At 35.0% G+C, this 18,033-nt stretch overlaps 2 protein-coding genes across 30 annotated transcripts in view; one reads left to right on the forward strand and one right to left on the reverse strand.

Annotated features, from left to right (window-relative positions):
* Nucleotides 1-8,930, forward strand: part of ERAP1 (endoplasmic reticulum aminopeptidase 1) — a 34,334-nt gene extending 25,404 nt beyond the window's left edge. For all 6 annotated transcript variants that reach the window (XM_087958139.1, XM_087958140.1, XM_087958142.1 and 3 more), the window contains exon 19: nt 721-8,930. In XM_087958139.1, coding sequence (XP_087814265.1) covers nt 721-870 — 150 coding nt within the window. In that variant the 3' untranslated portion in view covers nt 871-8,930. The remainder of the gene's footprint in view (nt 1-720) is intronic.
* CAST (calpastatin) overlaps nt 3,547-18,033 on the reverse strand; it is a 282,033-nt gene continuing 267,546 nt past the window's right edge. For 17 of the 24 annotated variants that reach the window (XM_087958156.1, XM_087958155.1, XM_087958152.1 and 14 more), the window contains 10 exons: nt 15,062-15,109; nt 14,756-14,839; nt 13,200-13,304; nt 12,615-12,716; nt 11,082-11,174; nt 10,305-10,358; nt 9,483-9,572; nt 7,000-7,071; nt 5,915-5,972; nt 3,547-4,880 (listed from right to left, as the gene is read on the reverse strand). In XM_087958156.1, coding sequence (XP_087814282.1) covers nt 5,925-5,972; nt 7,000-7,071; nt 9,483-9,572; nt 10,305-10,358; nt 11,082-11,174; nt 12,615-12,716; nt 13,200-13,304; nt 14,756-14,839; nt 15,062-15,109 — 696 coding nt within the window. In that variant the 3' untranslated portion in view covers nt 3,547-4,880; nt 5,915-5,924. Of the gene's footprint in view, nt 5,695-5,914; nt 5,973-6,999; nt 7,072-9,482; nt 9,573-10,304; nt 10,359-11,081; nt 11,175-12,614; nt 12,717-13,199; nt 13,305-14,755; nt 14,840-15,061; nt 15,110-18,033 lie in introns of all 24 variants that reach the window. The other 7 variants (XM_087958153.1, XM_087958148.1, XM_087958147.1 and 4 more) reach the window with 1 other exon arrangement.

Genomic DNA, 18,033 nt, shown 5'->3' on the forward strand with positions numbered 1-18,033 from the left:
CTTTATTTCTCTATGCTATAAAAATATCCTGCTTGTTTTCCAAATGACTGTTGATTTGAATAAGAAAAGAATCATCATTGAAATGAGCACACAAACACATTCTCATTGTGAGCATTCTACTTCCATTTTGAGAGATATTGCTTGAATGCAGATGGAGGAGGTCTGTGTTCAGCTCATGTTCCCTCCCCTCACTGACTTTCTTTTAATCTGTGTTATGCTTAGTTTTTGCACAAATAGTTTATAATTTGACAGTCTGCATTAGGTATACAAGTCTAGTTTTGAAATCGTATATTGTCAAAACCTATGGTAATACACCAAATTTATTACATTTCGTTTCTATATTTTTCATTTGGAAATGAGTGGGACTTGAGAATGAGTACTTCTGAGATAGCTGCAGCCTCTGTCAGAAAGTAGGAAAAAAATTGCAACTATTCATGTCCATCCAAAGAATGGAAGCATATGAGGACGATCCATATCACTTAAGAAAACGTCTCATTACTAATCAGGCTCCTCCTCTTCTCTACTGGAATATATATTTTTTATTTGCAACTCCTTTTTGGTTGAAGGCATAGAGAGATAAGCATGACCAAATCGTTTGAATGCCATTCCTTAGCATACTGTATTCAGTAATAAGTCTATTTTGAGAAATAGACTTTTCTGTTCTACTTTGGTAGGAATCCTACAAAATCAGTTGTGTTTCTCTGTGTATTTCCTCAATAGGTAAAAAACTATTTCAGCTCAATGGATAAAAAAACGTTAGAACTCCGTGCTGTTCACCAAGCAATAGAAACAATTGAGGAAAATATCCAGTGGATGGATAAGAACCTTGAAAAAATCAAGACATGGTTACAGATTAATAGCGAAGTATGAAATTGTATGTGAACTATTGATTCGGAATTGACAGAAGTAAGTTTTCAAAACTATACGTATTGTCTGTAAATGGATAGAAATCTCTGCAACAGGATTGTTCCTTAATATATTTAAAATTATTCCATTTAGATTAAGTTGGGGCTTGTGGAAAACAAAGGCAAGAAAACACTACGGTTTTTACCACTATAATTCAATATTCTACACAAGTATTTTTAATGCAATTGTTTTTAGAATAGAATGGAATGGAATGGAATAGGAATTCTTTATTAGCCAAGTGTTATTGGATACAATAGACAGTTTCAAACAAGTGTGTACAGGTAGTCCTTTACTTATGACAGTTCAGCCCAAAATTTCTGTTGCTAAGTGAGACAGTTGTTAAGTGAATATTGCCCCATTTTATGACCTTTCTTGCCACAGTGAATCATTGCAGTTTATTAACATGATTGTTAAGTTAATCTGGCTTTCCCATTGACTGCTTGTCAGCAGGTCACAAAAAGTGATTACATAACCCTGGGGTACTGAAACTGTCATAAATATGAATCAGTTGCCAAGCATCTATATTTTAATCATGTGACCATGGGGATGCTGCAATGGTCATAAGTGTAAAAAATAGTCCTAAATCAATTTTTCAGTTCCATTGTAACTTCAATCACTAAATGAATGGTTGTAAGTTGAGGACTACTTGTAATGGCCATTATTTTAAAGTAATCATTACTTTAAAATAACAATACAGACTCCAGAGGCTAGAATTAAATAGTATTTATCAGTAACTGAATATTAAAATGAGCTTAAGAGAATGCTTAAGGGCTTGCTACTCAGGGCAACTATAAACCATAAAATTAAGACAGTGTATAAGTGAAGGGTAACTGTTTTTCTCTTGTCTGTTATAGCACAATTTTAAGGGGGGGAATTCATTTTGTATCATCTCAAAACTGTACATAATTGTGGCCATTCCATTGTAGTTCTCAGTGACCACTCATTCATCAATTGTTGAAAGTTACAACAGCATTGAATATAAGTGGTATTGGCAATCAATCCTTGAAGCTTCACCTTTCTTAGCACTCTCATGGACACACGATTATGATCTGGGTGCTTGGCAACCAGCTTATGATGGTTGCATCATTCTGCGGTTGCACAACTACCACTTGTGATCTTCTCTGCCAGCTGCCTGCAAGCAAAGTCAGTGGGAAAGCTGGCAGGAAATGTTACAAGAGACCAGTGTAAATTATTCTCATTACCACAGCTTTTTCTCCTGAATAGCCTGGCTATATGGAGTACAAGATCCTGGGGATGGATCCTGGCGATCTTGTATTTCCTTGCCCATGCCTATAACACCCCACCACCCACAGCTGCCCTTTGTGCACCTTCGCTCACCTAGTAGCAGCCACGCTATGCCAATGCGGCTGCCTACACATCTTTCTCTCAGAATGGGACAATTTGCTGCGGCCAACTCACTGTGGAACAAGTTGCCATTGGACAATTCACTGCAAGACAATTCAACAACTCAATGTAATTATTTAAAGTAATTTTTAAAATATTTTTAATTTTTGTCATTCACATTTCATTTTGTCCCTTCTTTGGTATCCTTTCATTATTCTAGTCCACTATTACTTAGATATTAGTGTAATTCTTGTCCCGCGGTGAGTTGTCCTGCAGTGAGTTGGCCATGACGAGTTGTCATAGACCCTGTTCCCCCACACAGCAATAGCTGGTCCCACCATACTTAAACCACACTAAGCCAGCCACTTACCCACTTGCCAGCCTGCTTGAGAGATGCCTAGGACTTGTAACTTCCTGCCAGGTTCTCCACTGACTTTGCTCATTGGAAGTCAATAGGACATTGTGAGATAGTCCTCAATGATACCAGTGGAACTACCATGATACCGTCATCACTAAGCAATGGGGTCATGAGACGACATCCTTTGCAACCATATTGCACAGTGATGGAAATTCTGGCCACAGTTACTGTTGTTAAGTGAGAATTATCTGCATGAAGATGCTTGTGTAATTCTTTGATTGCACCTGGCAAAAATGATCACTTTCAACAAGCTTAATTACTCACTGAGGACATTTTAATTAGATATATTGGTGCAAACTGTTATACTTTATTTTTGGAATAATAGTATAAAACTAATATAGAAGGAGGTATCTGTATTTCAAGAATGTCATTCCTTCATTAATGTTCTTGTTTCACCCTCATTAATTTGTCTACTTATCCACAAGTCATACATTTGTGTTGTGGTGAAAGGCTTTTATTAAACATTTTGATGGATTTCACAACAACCCTGTTGCAAAAACTACAGTATTCCCAATTTCTGGGAGTATCGAGAGGTGTATCTTTGCCTTGGAATATATCATTTCCAAAGACCTCTTTGCGTTAACATATGCTGAAATATTAGTATTCTTGGTGTAACTAAATGGCAGAGTATTGCACTATTTCAAATGTGATCATTTATAGTTGAACAGCATTGAATTTCAATAATTAAGACACAATTCCTAGTGGCAAAATATGTGAAAAGTCCATAATCCACAGCAGTACATAAAAGCAAGGTTAGACTGGTCTGTAAAATGTGTATGCCTATGGATTAGGTAATAGAAATTGATAAGATATAACAAAGCACATTTAAATTTTTTTCAATAGAATTCAAGTTGCAACAGAATACAAAATAACAAATATAAAGTAATACATAAAATGTTTATTAGTGTGCCACAGTAAAATGTCAAATACAGTTCAGTATTGACATTACATGTAATTAAGGACAGTCTTCAGTATGAAAGATGCAATCCACAAGGAAATCTTTTATTGAATCCATTTGAAAAAAGTAAACATTGTGATAGAAAACACCATGCTCTTTCTTTTAATCCCCATGCAGGTGAAAAGGAATCACACAGCTAAGATTCCTAGAGCAACTAATGTTGGTTTAGTTTATAGCTGCCTAAGAACATGTGTGATCATTTTAACATGCAAGTGGAGAGAGAGAGATTTCAAAGCACATCTGAATCTGGAACTATATCCATCTCTCACATACCCTGCATGGAATACTTAAAGAAAGGAAAGCACTGAAATCTGATTAAGAATTATTCTGAAATCAGCTGTGCCGTATATCTATGCACTAGGACAGTGTTTCTTGAACTTGACAAGTTTAAGATGTGTGGACTTCAAATCTTAGAATAGCTGGCTGGGGAACTAAAGGAATTGAAAGGCACACATCTCAAATGTTGCTACGTTTGAAAAACACTGCACTAGGATAAGGATTCTTTGCAGGTTTTCAATTCCTAGGATGGGTACTATGCCATCCTATGCATTCAGCTCTTGTGTTACATATTGCTCAGATTAAAGCAGATAGTATAGAACAGTTTTGGGGGAGGGGATTGGTGGGAAAAGTACCAGTTACCTTTCTCTATAAGTTTGGATGTAGATATCCTTCTAGGAAGCCAGTGACAAGATGTAGCACAAATGCTTTGCATATGATGCAGGTTTTAGAGGATGGCACTGTTCATTATGTGATAAGAAGCCAAGGCTGCAACATAGAAGTTTCTACTCTGCTTCAATTTTGAAAACTTTGCAACTATTTACTCATTTTCCCCTAAGTGTTTTCCAGCAAAAGTACTCATAGGCAATTGGCCTAAATAAGAAGGCAACCAAATTCATGTTTAAAGCATTCCTTTTTATAGCTAGCCTAGATTCACTGAGATTTACAGGCACTGTGGGTAGATTATGTGCAAAATTTTGCATATTTCACTCCTATTAAATCCATAAGAAATATCTTTCTTACAAATATAAAGCATTCTTTTCTTCTCAAAACTTAAGAAAATGACAGTAATACAGACAATAAAGTGAGTGTCTAGAAAATATGAGTTCATCCTTGAAAATAGCAAAATAAATGCTTTGCATGCCAAAATAGCCCAATACCATAAAATGTCCAAGATGCTATCTTTTTGCAAAATTGCTTTTGTTCAAATGCAGCTGTCCATCAAAATAAAGAATTTTCACACTGGTGATAAACATTCTGAAAAGATAAAAATATATTCTATTCTTAAAAGTATGTCATAACATTCAACAGCTGAGGCAGGAATTTTAAAATAGAAAACTAAAATATCCAGATTAGCAGGATAGACAGGGTTGACTTAAACTGACCAATAATGTTATTTATAGAATGTATAGAGCTCTTCATCTCAATTTTGTGACTCAATACAAAAAAACAGGATATAAGAATATAACATTGCATCTATGATGTTTCATATAAATAGAATCCTCTTACTGAACCTAATTTCTTTGTTAAATCAAATTTACTTTTACTCCGAAGAGTAAAAACTAGTGTTTCGTTAAAAAAAAAAGGCTAGCAGACTTTTTTTTTTTTTGGAAATTGAAGGTTATTTTTTTTAATCAGATGGGGTATAAGCAAAGGCTGGATGGTGACAATAGGCATACTCATTTTCTTATTCTTCCCAAATGGCTGGGAAAGAGGTCTTACTGTAATTCTGAACTTATCTTTCGCAGTATGCTTCAAAATTAACTAGAGGTCTGTAGAAAAAATTAGCTCAGGGTCAACCAACAACAGTCACAGGGAGAATATGTTTTTTAAAATGATTTATTCCAACTTCAAGGATTATGGCAGTGATCTATTATCACCAGAGAGAGAGCAAGCTTATTTCTTTTGTCAACGATCCAATTTTACTTCTTATTTGTAAGAAACAAGGAGAAAGTGTGCCTCTGTATTTTTGTGCTGATATTTTCAGGAGAGGCCTCCAGGGACTGCAAAAAGGGGCTGATACATCATGTAGGTTATCCATCTGTTGCTTCAAGTGTACAGCAATGGTTCCCTAATGGGAAAGATGTAAGAGGACATCTTACAAAGAAGGCTCCATGTTGGGAAAGACTTTAGGACGTCAGAATTATGTGCTATGAGTCAAACTAATCTCTGAAATAGTGAAAAACCTATCCTGACGTCAGGGTTTATAACGACATATTTTCTAAATGTTAATTCATTCTGAATCGCATGCATATTATATATGCATGATAGATAACTTAGGACTGCCTTACCTGATGACGTTTAACTTTTTGTTTGTTTTTCAGATTTTGCAGAAGATTGCTCCTTTGCCTTAAAAGAGAAGAAGAAGAAAAAGAATCGTGACATTAGTTACTGCATCCATGTAGTAAACACTGAGTTTACATACTGTATTATGAATTATGTCTTGGGGGGACTGGTTTTGGCTTAGCATATTCTGTGAAGTAGGTCTATAAGACATGATTAATCAAACTATAGTAAAGTGATGTGTTAGCCAGGCCATTTTAAAAAAAGGAAAATAAAGACTTGGGGTGGGGGGTGGAGAGATTTGAAATAGACAAAATTATCAAAAACCAGGGCCTGGGTTAAAAGTACACAAAATAAAACAGTCTCTCTTTAAGTTAATTGGTACTTTCATGTGTCTTAGAGATCCAACATTTGTTCAGAGCAGTGGCACCCAATAGCAAGTGTATTTATTTCTTTATTACACAGGTTATCTTTGACCTGACCACCATTGGGATGAAATTTCTGTTGCTAAGTGATATGGTCATAAAGCATGACACATGACCATATCACTTAGCAACTAGCAATTCCAATGGCTGTTAGCTAAGGCGACACCCCAATCTAAGTCACTCCAGACTTGATCCCTCCCAGCCCCAATATAAACGTCACAAACAGAAAAAAGGTTTATCATTTACATGTTTAAAAAACGAAGGTAGAAGTTAGTATTAAATATGCCTATGAATCTAGGCAAATAATGTACAAAGATCCCATAAAATCTCCAAAGGATCATTAGCTTCTGCATGAAATTTTGGAATAATGTTCCCATAAGTATTTTTCAGGCTAAGGTATAGTTTCAATTGATTATAATCATTCTTTTTATCCCCTACTGTTTCATATTGCTCAAACGGAGTACAACAACAGGTTCATAGTTTCTATTCTAATAGGTGATAGTAATGAAACAAGTTTTTAAAATATCAGGCTTCCTGACTAACAATAGAGGTAAGGGAATTACTTAAAAACTGCATGTAAGATGCTTCAGAAATTCTCCAGCTCATACAAGAGACGAAAGTGGAAAAAATTACACTAGGTAAAATCGTTATGCTAAACAATCTCTTACCTTCTTGGGCGTTTTGGATTTCTTTTCCTCCTTCCTAGGTTTAGATGAGGCAGCACCTTTTGATTTCTCCTCCTATGCCCAATAGAGAAAAATGCTTGTTCATTTTTCAAGAAATAACATCTTTTCAAAATGCATTTGCATGAGATACATACAGGTGGTCCTTGACTTATGATCACAATTGGGACCAAAAATGGTCCTGAAGCAAATCACATTTGTTATGTCAATCCAGCTTCCCCCAATTAACATTTCTTGTTATAAGCCAGTTAGGAAGGTCATTAACCATGATTAGGTAACCACAGGATGTTGCTATCGGTAGTAAATGTAATCTGGTTTTGCAAGTGCCTGAATTTTAATTATATGGTGGTAGTGCGGTGTCCTAACTGAAGACAGGTCAACAATCACGTTTCCCTATTTCAACCATCATTGAATGGATGATCGTTCAGTCAAGCATTACCTATACAGAAAAAACTGAAATTCATATGATGGGAGATCTGACCCAAGAGATCAGAATAACTGAAAGGAGAAGCTAAAGCTAGTTGTTTAAAGGTAGAACACCATATAGTTCCATAATATAAGTTTAAGAGGCATTATGTTTTATATAATGCAATTGCTGAAACTTTCGTTAAGGGAACATTGGACTGTGGAGAATAAGAAGCTCCTTATGTCTCCTGCCAAGCATCCCCTTTTCTGCTTCTGCTTTATCTCTCCTGTGGAAGATACATGTTTTCTAAAGCTTAATGTTTAAATATGCAGGTTCCTGCATATATTTTTCTATTGTGTAAGAATAAATTCTTGCGTTTTATTGAGGATATGTAAACATGCACATGGAAAAACAGCCCTGTTTGTATTGTCCAGGAGAGGCAAACAAACAAAAAGAAGCACAACTCAGCACAACTTTATTGTGCGAAAAGCTTTATTAGCTTTTATTTATTGGAGACATTCAAAACAACTTATTTTTGAGGAGTGAAGACTTTCTTTGGATAATTTAGGCAGCATTTGCACTGGAGACATTGTTGAGTATGAATAAAACTCAAGATTTACAACTAAGAAATGAAAGCAAGAACAGGCAATACTTGTTCCCTCATTCCATTTGACTCTTAAGAAACCTGAATTAGCATTTAAAACAACCAACTCTTTACTCCATTATTTGAGTTAATTGATGCATGTTCCTGCAAAGACTAGAAATAAAATGCCACTCTTAAACAGCATTTGTTTAACAGGTCTGTTCTTAGCTTTAGAAGCCAATGTGGGATTAACCTCAGCTATATTCTTATATTTGGTAGAATTTTTAATTACCTAAAATCAGGTTACCTAAAAATTAAACCAAACCTACCAAAGTAAGGAGTTTTGGTAAAGCTATATGCAAATAATTGTGAGTAGGTAAACCATGAAGTTTGTGTTTTTAAAGAATATTTAAATGAATCCAGTCCTCAAATTCTCATGGAAACCAGGAGAGGAAATAAAATTATGCAAGCAAAATTAAAAACATGAAAAATACATATTCTAAAAACAGGCAGATGGCGCTCTAGTACAAAGCATAGTATAAATGGGGATGTTTTACTTATTTAGAGGAGTGGCAATAAACTGAGAAAACATTTATAAACTATTTTTCTATTAGACATTCACTGGATAACTGCAAGAGAGACAGAAAATATTATTGTTTTTTTAAATTCATTTCACACAGTATCCATAAAATTAAAAAAGCAGAGCTAACCTTGTTTATTACAATCAACCAAATGACACAGAGGAGAATAAGTTTTCAAGTTTCAAAATCTCTGGCAGTGTGTTTTGCTTTATGATTAAGAACACAGATAAGTTTTAAAATTAGCCAGTGTATTTTTCTCCTTTTTCCTGGTCTATTTCCTTATTGAAGAATTCTTGAAACTCACACTTGGACATAATTAAGGTCTAATAAAGATTATTGAACAGAAGTTGTTGGATTTCTTCTGACACATCAATATGGATTTTCATGCACAATAAAAAAAAGATTCATTATACACATTTATGTAATATGGTATAGTGGTGAAGGTGCAGGCCTAGAAACCAGGAGACAAAATTCTAGGTCTTCCTTAGACATGAAAGCTGGGTGGTTAACTTTGAGCCAGTCCCTGTGTTTCAGCCCAACCAAACTCAAGGAGGTATTGGAAAAAAAATAAGAGGCAGAAGTACTATGTTTGCTTGCCGCCTTAAGGGCAAAGTAAAAATAGTAGTACAACTCTGATTTGGGTCGTTTTACACTCTTCGAATGAGATTCTTAAATATGGCTTATATTCAACAAGTAGAATGCAAATATTGTATAATATACTTTTTAAAAAGTATATTAATTCAGAACCACATAACAAATCAAATGTTTTACTTGCTGTTTTATTAAACAGAAAAGGGCATTTTGCAAATTGTACGTTTTACTACTTTTGCTCCTTTAATGTAGCAGGATGTGACTGAGTTAAAGGACACCTGATCTCCTTGCCAAAAAAGAGGCCTACCTTTGTTGAAGGTGGCTGTGAAACAGATTTACCACAATGGTCAAAATCCCCAGAGAGAGCATCAATGGCTGCTGAGTCACTATCTGGTTTCTGAAATAATAATTACCATTTTAAAGAACTGCAAAATTAAGTACTTTTCCAAGGCCATCTCTAAGCTCTAAACCAAAATCAGAAATTTAATTATCAAATATCCATTCAAGAGTTTCAAAGCATATTTGGTACAAAAGATATAGAGCAAATGAAACAAGAACTTTCAAAATGCAGCAATATTTCCAAGTGCCACAGGCCTTTGTTATTAAAATTAAAACATCCTTATTTTTAATGCTAACCACTGGATCCTACTCCCTGAGGTTCTTTACTGGGTTAATTGATATGAAGCGGTAGACAAACTACTGGGAACAAAAGCCCACCAAGCTGCAGCAGCAGAAGTAATAAAAATACTCCATTATCACTACCAGAGCTCAGTTCTATTTGGTTTCTAATTCATGTTTGTCATCAGAATCCTGCATTTCTAAAGAATTAGATCAGTTTCTTGACCTAAAGTTTCTTGAGCTAAACCACCCTGGGCCAGATGGATTGTGTAGAAATTTAAATAAAATAAGAATTGTTCTTTCCAATATTATTACAGATAGAAGCTATCTTATTTTTCATTGGTCTTAACTAGTCAAGACACCTTTTCCTCTGAACAATATTAAAATTCATGCAACATTAAGGGATTCATATCCATCATTTTGGTCCTGGACGTAGATTCATATCTCAATAAACTAAGCCAATCTACTGACCAGCAAGCATAACATAGAATTGAAAGTAATACTTCCTTACTGTTTGTTCTTTGGGTTTCTCACCATCTTTATCTTTTGGCTTTATAGGCTTACCCTTTGACAAAGATAAACATAATTAAATATCAGTTTCATTCATCAACGTATTCAAATCTAGTCATCTATTTTAAATAATCTAGAATGCTTAGATTGTTCAACTTTTCCTAATTCGGTTGGTTCCAGACTACCTTCATGTTCTTCAAAAGTAGCACTCTGCATGCAGAAACTTTAAATGTTTCATTGTATTTGTGGAAAACTGTAGCTCCATTACAAAATGGAGTGATTGGTGATCCATCACTGGAGGTTTTCAAGCAAAGATTAGACAATCATTTGTCTGGAATGGTATAAGGATTCCTGCCTTGGGCAGAGGGCTGGACTAGAAGACCCCCAAGGTCTTTTCTAGTCTTATTATTTGCATGTATGTAAAACACAGTTTCAAAAGATATGGAGCATGAGGTTTTCATTTTCAATGTCAAGCAATCTGCCATAGTTGCTCTGAGTCTAAAGCATCCTTATCTAACTGACTCTTAGACAACAACTCCCATGATTCTTGATTAACAGAACCCATCTTGACTAATGCTAAAGGATATTCAACTTCAACACATTAAGAAGACTCTAGGTTGGGCAATACTGTTATTTATGAGTAATGTACATTTAAACACTGGAGGCATCTTCTATTTGTTCATCAATGTCATTTGACAATCTAGTCCTGCTTCAGTACATTTATTTCTTTAAAGAAAACTAATGTAAACTTCACTTTAAAAGTATTGATGGTATTTACCTTTTCATCCGAGTCCAAAAGATGTCTATATTCAGGAGGGATTGTATCATCTCTTTCTCCCAGTTTTTCTCTATATTCAGCTTTGGCTTTTTCCTGTAAAAAGTAGTGTTGTTTTTTTTAAATGGCATTTCTTTTAGAGTCTAATGAATCCCAACCATGATTTATAGATGACAGTCTCATCTATATCTCAGCGGCACTCTTGGTAATCTTTTCAGAAGAATTAAAATATTTAAAAACTGATATCACATAAACATTACAAAAAATGCCACAAAACATTGCATGTTCAAATATATGACAGGTTTTACAATGCCATCTAAATGCAAAGCAACATATATGCTTTGTAAATTACAGTATTTTTTACTCTGAATTATAAGATTCACCTAGCTTTTGGGGAGGAAAACAAGGGGGGGGGGGAATCTGCCTCTGCCTCCCAGCAATTTTCCTCCTTCCAGCAAATGGCAAACAGCCAGTTTCAGTTTCAGCACAGCCTGATTAGCACTAGCAGCTGATTGTTCGTTGGGTCAGCCTCCCGACAATCAGCTGTTTCAGGCTGCAAGGATTGCCATCACATATTGCCACCTCCGCACGCCCCATTTTTGGCATCCACATCCTATTTTCAGCCTCTGCATGCCCCGTTCTCGGCCTCCGTGTGCCCCATTTTCAGCCTGTTCTGGGCAGTGGGAATCAGAATGGGCAGAAAATGGGGCACATGGAGGCTGAAAACGGGGAGTGCAGAGACAAAAAAATGGGATGTGTAGGCCGAAAAAGGGGCATGCGAAGGTGGCAATAGGCAATGGCACCTGCAGCCTGAAACAGCTGATCGTCAGAGGCCGATCCAATTGACAATCAGCTGCTTGTGCTAACTGGGCTATGCTGAAGCTGAAACAGGCTGTTTGTTGCAAGGAGGAAAACTGTTGGGAGGCAGAGGCCAAAGGGTGGGGGCTGGCAGGTGGGCGGGACTATGGCAACATTTGGTATATAAGATTGATAGACATTTTTCACCCATTTTGGGGGGTGGAAAAAGTGTGTGTCATACTCTGAAAAATATGGTAGTTCAAGAAATACTACAACATTTAAAAACATTTTTAAGTCAAGCCTCTGAATTTTCAATTCTTTGGTGCAAAATATTTTGTAAAAATTAAATTAACACAGATTATATATAAACAAATATGTAGTTTTTAAATAACATTTTTCTTGCACAGGTATAATTTTGCAATCCAAACATATTTCATATAAACAAAGACTACAGAGAGAAATAAAAAAAAATATTTTGATTTTCAGTATTTAAAGAGGCAAACAAAGGGATCAAAAGAGTTCCCTAGCAGGAATACATAATAAAATGGGCAGTGAAACAAGCAGTGACTTTAGAGAGCTGACACAGAAAACAACTCTACTTCAGCAAACTTCCCTGGCTCAGTCCATCTGTACTTCTGCCAACTACTTAGCTCAGGACAGTTAGTTTTCTTTGCAACTCTGGAAAACAAGTACAGTACCAATTCACAGTTTGGGGAGACGGGTCTGTTCTTTTCTCACCTTTACTTTATCCAAAACTGGTTTGTTTTCATCTGGGTCAGGCTCTCTTTGTCCCAGTGAGTCAGCAAGAAGGTCTGCAGCGTCATCAAGTTCTTTCCTACCCTGACAGATTTAAGAAAAACAAAAAACACATATATGTGCACAATCACAAACTTCCGGAATGGTAGAGAGATTATGTAGAGCCCAGTCAAAGAGCTTTGAAAGGCTGCAGGAAGATTACAGTCATTTTATTTCTGTACCTCTGACTACAAGCAAGAGAATTCAGCTTTCAATATTTCTAAAACTTTTTTAAAAATAGTTGTAAATCAAATTTAACTCAAACAATGCTCCCTACGGAACTCAAGAACACTACTAGATTGCTCCAACAATCTGTATAAAAAAGCAAATGACTATGTACATATATCTTTAAATCATGCACAGTTTCTTCCAAACTTCAACATCCTGGATTTGAAGTTGAATAATCAACATTCCTAAAACATCAAATGGGCTCATAATACTGAGTTGCCATGTCAATAAATATTGATAGGTTGCTGAAAGTTGCTAATGTCCATAAGTACAGTTATCAGGAAGTATTGCTCTGCTTACTGGGATGACTGCTTCTTTTGGAACAGATGAATGTACAGCAGAAGCAGCAGCAGAAGAAATCACCTCTTCCGTAGGGACAGCAGGCTTGCTAGGAGCTGTAGATTTCTACAAGGAAAGGAAAGGATTCATCAATACATGTAGAAGTGAGACAAAAAGAAGTTAATGCAGAAAATTGTTTCTGATCTGTCCCTTAATGCCCCCTAAATGCTTTTCTAAAACTAAAACTAAAGAATTTACAGAAAATACAACAAGTCTTTCCTCCAGTAATTACTGCTGAAAGGGGAGGGAGAGAGCACCTACTATTCAAAGGGAGTGCCACACTCTTAGCTTCATCTAATCAAGAACTCTACAGTATATGCATAAAGAGGAAGAAGCAAAGGGCATCTCCCCACTTCTATAATGCAAAAAGCTAAAATTTATGAGGGAAGCAATAGATAATTTGCTCTACACTTCTCAAATGGCAGTAATGACTGAAACACAAATACCTTTGAAAATTAGATCACCTAAAGTATTTGGGATTGCCTAAGCCCCTGCTTGCTGCTCAGTGGTGATTTTTAAACCCTTTCTTTATAAAGCTTCAATAGGGATTCTCTCATTTACTTTGCTTCCTCCTCTCCACTCATATTGTTCCTCTCTTGTTTTCTCTTCCCAGTACAGCTGCTCTTGTTTTTCATCTCATCTCCTTTTTCTTCTACTGCTGCTTTAAGTTGGAAGAGATAGAGGGACAAGTGACTCAGTTTTGTGTGTCTATATAATAGGTAGTTCATTCATCTTACAAAGGCAAGAAATTTCAATTAGAAATTACTGTAACATTCATTGATATATTTTTGCCCTTTTCTGAGCAAGATTTCTGGGCAGTGTATATATTCATAAATGCAAATTATCTATAAAAGTGTCACATGAACACATTAATGGATATGAATTCTTCACATCTAGATTCAGCTGCAGTTGCTAATCCTAGGTTGAAAGGCAAGGAAACTAGCATTTACACAGCATTTACATAGAGTCTATAATTTTTTCATCTTCTCTTTCTTTTCTAGAATCCTCATTTTAAGGTCTCAAATAATTTTCAGTTAAATAAATAGCATTTTTAAACTGACCCCTGAAAATCATACGTGTGCCTTTTTCTTTCACATCAGATTTTGGAAGGGAAACCTGCCATCAGCTGAAATTCAAATTTTCCTAGTCTGCTAATAAAAAGAAAACTCCCGATGTTGACTGCCTTTTATAAAAGTCCCTTGTGTTAAAAATTTCTGGCTTATCCAGAAATGTTCTGAAAATGTCAGTTAAAAAATGAACTTGGGATGTAACAATTATGAAAAAAAATGCAAAATGTGTAGTCCAAAGTTATTAGAAGGGATGTAAAACTGACCCTATAAATACATTATTGTACAGATCTAGGTGCTTCTATAGTTGAAATAATACTGAATGCAATTCAATAGTAAAGTATACAGTTCTACTACAGTTAATAGAATTTTTATATATATCTAGAGTATGCACATAATTCCATCTGAATGTCAAAAGCTTCTCTCTCTCAAGACTCAACCAATCCTTACCGCAGGTGTTTCTGTTGTTGATGCTGGTGTAGAACAAGAAAAGCCTTCAGACAAAGCATCAAGAAGTTCACTTTCACTCAGGGGCTATAAATCAGAAGAAATTATTTAAAATGTTTTAATACGTGTCTAAATATCCCTGAAGTGACTGAATACAGAACTCTCAGTTTAGAACTCTTAATTAAGAAAGAATTAATAGTCAGCTAAGTATCTAATTTGAACACATTAAGTCATAACAAAAGCTTTCAATTTATTTATTTCTCAACCAGAAACACACACACACACACACACACACCCCTACCTACCTACCTGAGGCTTTTCTTCAGGTTTTGGCAAAAGTGGCTTCCCATCTTTATCCTGTGGAGGGGAAAAAAAGGAGTCTAGCAATTACTGCACTGTGGCAATTACTCAAATATTACACATAATTCTATCCCAAATTTAGGACATCAACTATCCCATAGAATCAAACAGATAAGTTTCCAGAGTGACCACGATAATAAATGCCTGCAGCTGCTTTTATTAACTGCATCTTTTAATTAGCTTTTGCTCCTTCCTCAAATATCTTTGTGTAAAAGATGGTGTTGCCCTTGCTGAAAGATGAGCTGGAAGACTTAGCTACTGCAGGATGAATCTCTCTACCAACTTAGAAATTTTGAGAACAGTCAACAAGCAATCAAGTTACATCATTAATGCTAATTCAGGATGTTGATATACTGTACAAAGGCATTCATTGTCAAGGATCAATTTAAAATGCTACTGTCTAGATTAAAGTGAACAATATAGCTTCCAGCAGTCCCCAAACCGTACCACCAAAATTCAACATAAAAAGCAGGAATAATTGCAGAACGAACATTCTTAACTGCATTTTGCTGTTACGTCAATGAATTTTGCTTTTGGAACTTTAGAAATACTTCGTTCAGTTTTAATGTTTATTTATGATGATGATATAAAAAGGCTCCTGTGACATGATTTTTTTTAATTAAAAAAACAAGACAAGCTAGCTCTTTCTATTTTTTCTTGCAAGGTAACAACTTTCCTGCTCTAGCCCAAATTAGTTAATTATTTTCCTCTTTTGTCATAGTAGGCACCCAAAACCTTCCAGATCCATAATCTAGATCCATAATGTTTATTAATATGTAACCTCCCCTTGCTGATGCCTAATTTAGCCACTCCAGGGGAAGAGAGAAGTTGAAGGGCCATTAAACAAACACTGGTCCTACCCACTTCTGGGATAAGTCTCAAGTTGATGCATTCCTACATTTCTGCATTCCTACATTACATTGGCAAGCCAATTTCTGAAGCCACATCACTTGCAAGATAAAACAGGAAGCTTTTAGGAATTTAATATGTGATTTTTGTAATACAACGGGTATAGTAATATCTCAGAGTTGTCATATTTACAATATGAAGTGTGTAGTACAGAAATATCGCAAATAAGATCCTGAAAAGGCACAGGCAGGGTTATTGGGGTGCTCAAAAAACTCTCAAAAAAGAGACCAACCACAACCACTAAATTGAAGCCTCATAATATTTTTTAAAATGATAACGCTAGCCTCATATTTTCATGGCTACTATTTAATCTCTTTTTTTGAGTCCCACTCTTGCAGTCTTCCCCAATTTCTTTCTTTTTTTAACAAAATTTATTCAGTTTTTCACATTAAAAACAAAAATCTCTTTTTAGTAGACAACATATTTCCGGGTCATCACCTTTACATACAAATATGACAGCAATTATACATTCATATATGCATATTTAATTCTATTATTACCTTTTCCATTCCAAATTTTTAATAAGGAGAGAAACAAACACATTAATTCTAGCCTCTTTCATTAATCTCAGTCAAAACATTTTTTTGTTTCATTTCAATTATTTCAAATATAATCCTTTAATATTTATTTTAAAAATAAAGATAAACAATATGTTTGCCTAATAATAATAATAGTGATAATAATAAAAAAGGTTACCAATGTCTCTCCTTGCTTTTAATAGTCTATATTAACTTATTTAGTTGGTTCTTTAGTCTGTCATATTCCCTTTCCATTACACATTCTTTTTATAAATTCTAGATTAATACAAATTTTAACACTAAAGAAAAAAAAAACAAGTATAGGTTTCCCTCCTTTTACTGCTTTGAGTGTAACACCTCAATGATTAAAATATACCTTTATACCCTCATCTTGATTCCCAATAAACCACTATTTTTAAGAAGTTACAATAATAATCATAACATCTTTTCATTTGGATTCCGCAGCATATTTTCCCCCCTTAATTTTTAATAAGAGTTATCAGTATCTATATTATCCTATTTTCTAAATATTTTTAATTGCAGAAATATTCTTATTACCCCTTGTCACCCTGCAGAATCCCCTTTTTAATTCATCAACCATAATCTCTAAAAAAACAATTTCTTTTCAACATTTTACTATTTCCGTATTTCTTTATTTCATGTACCTGTTTCTTACTTCTCCTCCTCCCCCTCTTTTCCCCATATCTTTTCTCATTCCAGTTTATATTCCTCTCTTTCTTAATATCTTCCTTTCCCCTTTTCTGCTGGGTCTTTCTGCCTTTCCTGACTTCACAGGTATTCCCTCTTTTGATTGCCTTCTTAAATCTCAACTTTTTAACCTTCCTTCTTTCCCCACTTCTTTGTAGTGTTCTTTGTGTTAATTGTCTATTTAAAATGTCTTCCCCTTGAATTGACTCCTCATCCTCTGAAGCTCTTTCTTCTTGTTCTTCAATCGCCATTTCCATTTTTTCTAACACAGAGCAAAGTGATTCGCCTCTTTCCTATAGTAATTATCTCATATTTTTAAGTTCCATTTTCAATTCCTGAAGAGATATCATTACACACTCTTATATTTTATAATCGTTAAAGTCCACAAAAAAAACACTTTTACTTTCCGTCTTTCTTCTTTCAATTTTTTAAAGTTCTCAATTATTCCAGCCCAAAGTCTATACCAAAAACATCAATCAATCCCACAGTCTTTCCTTGCTTTTTTCTTTATTCTGGTTCTGCTTTCACTTTCTAAGATTCTTACTTTGTTTCAATATTTCTTTAATATTATATCCACACAAGTTCATTCAGAAACAGGATGCTTTCCCTTTTGTTTGAGCTCAAGTTTTTGTCAAAAGGTGACATTCTCCATTATACAAAGTCTTCACCTTTTTCCCCTATTTTTTTATTTAGGGTTTTTCGAACCTCAATGTTCCAGCACTGTCCAGTCTCTAATTTGTAAACTTTATTATTATTATTTTTTTGACAATCTTAAGTCCAGCTTTA

The sequence above is a fragment of the Notechis scutatus genome, chromosome 2 (genome assembly GCF_049901735.1).
Source record: "Notechis scutatus isolate UNSWTSFEM ecotype Mainland chromosome 2, rNotScu1.2, whole genome shotgun sequence".
NCBI lineage: Eukaryota > Metazoa > Chordata > Lepidosauria > Squamata > Elapidae > Notechis > Notechis scutatus.